Below are 5,000 nucleotides of genomic sequence, written 5' to 3'. Positions count from 1 at the left end.
AGAGAGAGTGGCGTCAGCGGAGGACCAAAATGCGAGACTCATTAGCCAATGAACAGCCAGGAATGGGTAACGCGCTACGTTTGCATGCTAAAATAAAGCTGATAATGTACAATTTGATTCAAGGGATGAAAAACCCTTTCAGAGTACAACACAAACTGTCTATTTTGCTGCAACTCGTCAGTGCTGCTTAATCCAGGACCTTACTTCCTGGAACTCTTGAGAGTAAAAAACTGGTCCATTGGAGTGAATGGAGATGTCGGCACTCTTCTATCTACACGACTCTGGAGTGATCTAACTTTGTGTAGATTGTCTATGTCTTCCTGTGCAACTATTTTAGCTTGAATTTGTCCTTTTATTTATTATCTGAAGTTACTGTACTGTAAATGTCATTTTGTCTATTTTTGGTGTTCAGATTTTGTACTCATGGCGGCCATCATTGTGCTCCTAATTGTTTTGAGACTTGTTTCGTTGTAATTGGTTCCTTTTCTTTTGCACTCATGTTGTAACTACTTAGATGTATGTGAACCCCAATAAGACTAGCTTGTTGCCTGTGCATCAGCTAATTGGGATCCCTTAATAAACTAAAGAAACAAATAACAGTCACTACCTCAGTGTGACAGCGTCCCCACTGATACGTATCCTCTGGACTGCAGTGGTTCTGGGTAATCAGAGGCACAATGTGATTACAGTTGTCAAATATTTGTGAATATTTGAAAACCATCTTTTCAAATTTTTCACTCGGCTGCAACTGAGAATGTATAAAAATCCTCCACAGCAGGGGTTTACAAAGTCTGAGAATGTGGGCCTCCCCCCAGACAAATCTGGGGAAAAGACGCCCCCCCCCCGTCGCTCAGTTCCATATGGCATAGTGGGCCTGGCCATTGGGAGCACCGGGTGGGCTGGTGGGCTGGTGGGCCGCTTGACCAGGCAAAAAAAAAAAAAAAAAAAAAAAAAAGTTGAGACAGTGAACCCCACTTTGGGAATGCACCATCCCCACAGGATTACTCCTGTGCAAATAGGGTAGAAGCTAGTAGAAGTGAGTGACTAAGCTAATGACCATAACAGCACATTATAATTGACAGAAATCTCGAAATAAATATACAGTATTTACCCGAATGAGGAGAAAAGGAGCAAATATTGATGGTCAAAACTGAATAATGACATCACAACAGTCTAATGTTAATTTAAAATGAGATATTCCTCTAAATCTGGCTTCAAACGACCAACATTTTAGAAAAACAGCCAAAGAATTTCGGCTGCGAGCTAAGGTTGCCGTCAAACCCCCCCCCCCCCCCCCCCCCCCTCTCCGAATTTTGGCTTGCTCTTGTGTTTGTGGAGGTTCTGGGGTTGTGGAGTATCCGCGCCGCGGGCTGGTTGAGGTTTTTTAGTCCCACTCCGGGGATTGTTGTTATATTATTTTACCCCATAGACACACAGCAATTGAGCCAAGATAGCCTGATGCTGCTGTTTGACATACGTCAGACTACACCAAACACATCCAAAGGTCTGTCTGAAGGGCATTTATTTGTTTCTGCCTCTGACAAAGTGGTGAAAAACAGTCAAATCTCTTGAACCAAATCACACACATTTAGGCTATTCCATGTGATGATGTCATTGTAATAACTAATGTCATATTGTTCACTTCCATTCACTGAGCTGTTTGGACCCCCTCTGCCTCCCACTTTGAAAACCCACCACAGTGACTGACCTGCCCAGGGGTCACTGTCTCCACCAGCTTTCTTTGCTTCCCCCTTGTGGATAGATCGTTGGGACAGAGACTGATAGACCAGCAGACAGACATGAAAGCAGGATTGAAGCAGACAGATGGACACATTGATAAGCCAGTCCAAGCTGACTTTACAGCATAGTGGTTTAGTGTCTGACTCCATCGGAAGGTCATCGCTTATCACAACAAGATCATTCCTGCACTCCTGCGCCGCCCTTGGCCTTTTGTCTCGTCTGGTGAAATGTATGTCTAGAGACTGTAGCTGGGTTTCCATCCAAATGTATCGCAACTTTTAATCGAATTTTCAGAAAGTCGGCAAAATATAATGCTAAATAATGCGCGTTTCCATCCACTGCTACCTGGTGTTTGAGGCTGCTAGACCCGATATACAGCTCTGTTAAACACATCTAACGTTATTCATTTAAAGTTTCTTGATGATCTACAAGTAGACAAAGGTACCATAACGCCATTTCTGGATTACCAGGTGCGACTCGGGCAAACTAACGTTATAATCCCAACCCGATCTCCAAAAAAATTGTAAAATAGCAACGTTTGTGGACCAACGTTGCTATGTTACAATTTCGGCTCCGAAATTCTAACATGGTAATCCTCGGAGCAGTAAGTGAATACAATTTCATTCAAGTCTAGAAGCGAGTCGCCTTACCAAAGATGATGTTGATTGGTAGAGTTCTTTCTCAGCAAAATTCAAATTTCGCATCAAAACAGGTGGATGGAAACCCGACTATAGGTAGCAGGTCACTAGCAGGTGACAGGAATCCACTGATACAGAGTAAAACAAGGCTGCGTTCACACTACAGACGGAAGTGGCCCAAAAAACACAATCTCATTTTTGGAATTCCAACTTGCATAATCTGCTATATGAATGCAGTCTTGAACAGTCAGCTCACAACTGATATGATTTTCTTCCCCCCTCACACTCCACAGCAGAGATCACGGTCATGGTCATCGTCGCTACAGGAGAAGACGGAGGACAGCGACAACGATGCCGGTGGCCATCTTCAGCAGTTGAGGAAGTCTGATCCAACCTCCACTCTGCAATTCAAATGTAAGCTTGGATGACCATTTCACCAGTTTCCATCATGTACTGTCTCGCACACATGATGTCATTTGAACATGTGGGTATAGTTTCATGAGGTCTATTCATATACCAATGTTGGATACGGGCCACTTTTCAAACATGAGAACCGTTAAGAAAAAAGATCTGAGCTTTAAAAAATAAATAAAAAATAAAATCAGGAGTTCAATGAAGTTAGATTGCCCTGCACAGCTCAGATCTTCACATTTTTACTATGGTGGAAGTCCATAGTAAAAAGGAAGAAGTTTCACCGCACACAATGTGGAACTTTTAAGTTGATTTATTCTCTAAAAAAGCAACGCGTTTCACCACTCAGGCTTCATCAGGCTCATATCAGTCAGTCACATATCAGCACAGTGTTTTTATAGGCTGCACCTGTAATCAGCTGACAGAGGGCTACCAGGAGCCAATGGTAATCAATTCCAATCTTCATACAAATTAGCAATGGTTACATCTCATTCATAATATCAAAAGGCTCAATCAATATCAATACAAGTATTAGGCCATGAACAACAATATATATAGAAAAAAATCATGAATTATACAAAAGGGCAACAATACATTTGACAAAAGGTAGGGCAACAAAAATAAAATCAGATTTGAACATTAGGGCCTGTAATGTGAATGTATAGCCTGAGAGACAGACAACACAGGCAGATGTATAGTCGTAGAGAAAGACAGGCAGACAGGAGGGTTGGCTGTTGTCACCATCAGTGACAATGGCGTCGGCAACAGCAACAGCGAGCGATGTAATTATAGGCTCTCTGATTAAAATCAATCTCATTGCACTCACAACACTTTGCAAGCTGAAACGAGCTCTGCCTCTTTCTAACACGTCGGCTGCAGGCCCGGTTTTACAGGGGTGCAAAAGCATGCATTGCACCCTTATTTTAATTGTCTGCATGCTCAGTTGAAAAGTGGTTAAAAAAAAAAAAAAAAAAAAAGAAATGCTGCAGCTGCACACTTACTGTTTAAACTTGAATTATAATTGTTGTTTTTCTTTGTTCTTTGATGTGAATCTATGGCTTTTTGGCACCTATATGTAACCTTTTAAGGTTGAGATAATCGTATTATCATTATATGGTCCAAATATTTCAGTAAAGCACTTGAAACACTTGAACTATTCTTGCTTGGCTGGTATCATTCTACTTGAAATGATGGTAAAATGCATTATTTTTAGTAAAATAACATGTCAGATGTTTAATGTGACATGTGGGTCGGCCCGTGCATGTGCACCCCTTCCTATCTAGGATGCATCCCTAGTCATCTTGTTCTGGAACCGGCCCTGGTCGGCTGGCTTTAGATATCTGGCTGCCGTCCTTTCCCGACATCCTCGGGACACCCCGGGAGACAGAGACAGAGACGGATCCTGATGTCCTCGGGACACCGTGAGAGGCAGAGACTTGGGGCCCTATCTTGGTACAGGCGATATCCCTTATTTGCGGCACCTGTTTGCGTGCCTTAACGATAGCAGTCCGCCTCGCGCAACTGTCCAGGTGTTATGCCGAGTTTTGCACCTCCGCCCCCGGCAGCAGCTAAACGCATCCCCACCTCACGGGAACATATTGTAATGATTTATACAGAAATGTAACTGTTTAAAAGGGGCGGCTGTAGCTCAGGAGGTAGAGCGGGTCGTCCACTAATTGCTTTGGATAAAAGCGGTCGGTGGTTCGATTCCCGGCTCCTCCAGTCTGCATGTCGAAGTGTCCTTGGGCAAGACACTGAACCCCAAATTGCTCCCGTTGGTGTGCCAGCACCCTGCGTGGTAACCTGCAGCCATCAGTGTGTGTGAATGGGTGAATGTACCTACTGACTGTAAAGCGATTTGGATAAAAGCGCTATATAAATGCAGGCCATTTTAAAAGTGATATAATGAGTAGACGTGACCTCCCTGTTTTCTAACTTAAAACAGCCCCGAAATATGGTGGGGATGCAATTCTCGGCGAGGATGCGGAAACGTTCAAGGCACCTGCCGCAGGCGCAAATTAGAACCGTGCCAAATCATCTGCTCCCCCAAAATGCCAGCGTAAATGGGATTTGGGCGGTCTTAAAGTCGAGCTGAACCCAAAAATGACTTTTCTTTTATTTTAGTTCAAATACCTGGGTATGCAGTGCACCTATTTAATAATGTACGCAAAAAAAAATCACAAAAATCTAATTTCTTTAGTTTTTCACACT

General features: G+C 43.1%; 1 protein-coding gene across 1 annotated transcript in view; it reads left to right on the top strand.

The window, feature by feature from the left end:
• Positions 1–5,000, top strand: part of LOC310796397 (carbonyl reductase [NADPH] 1-like) — a gene marked incomplete at its 5' end in the record, with an annotated part of 38,885 nt that overhangs the window by 14,163 nt on the left and 19,722 nt on the right. Inside the window, one exon of the mRNA XM_083658585.1 lies at positions 2,672–2,760. Within this exon, the coding sequence (XP_083514711.1) occupies positions 2,672–2,760 (89 nt within the window). The remainder of the gene's footprint in view (positions 1–2,671; positions 2,761–5,000) is intronic.

The sequence above is a fragment of the Poromitra crassiceps genome (genome assembly GCF_964638095.1).
Source record: "Poromitra crassiceps genome assembly, chromosome: 22".
NCBI lineage: Eukaryota > Metazoa > Chordata > Actinopteri > Beryciformes > Melamphaidae > Poromitra > Poromitra crassiceps.
Note: the sequence above shows the minus strand (reverse complement) of the source record. Positions and strands in the feature narration are given on the sequence as shown.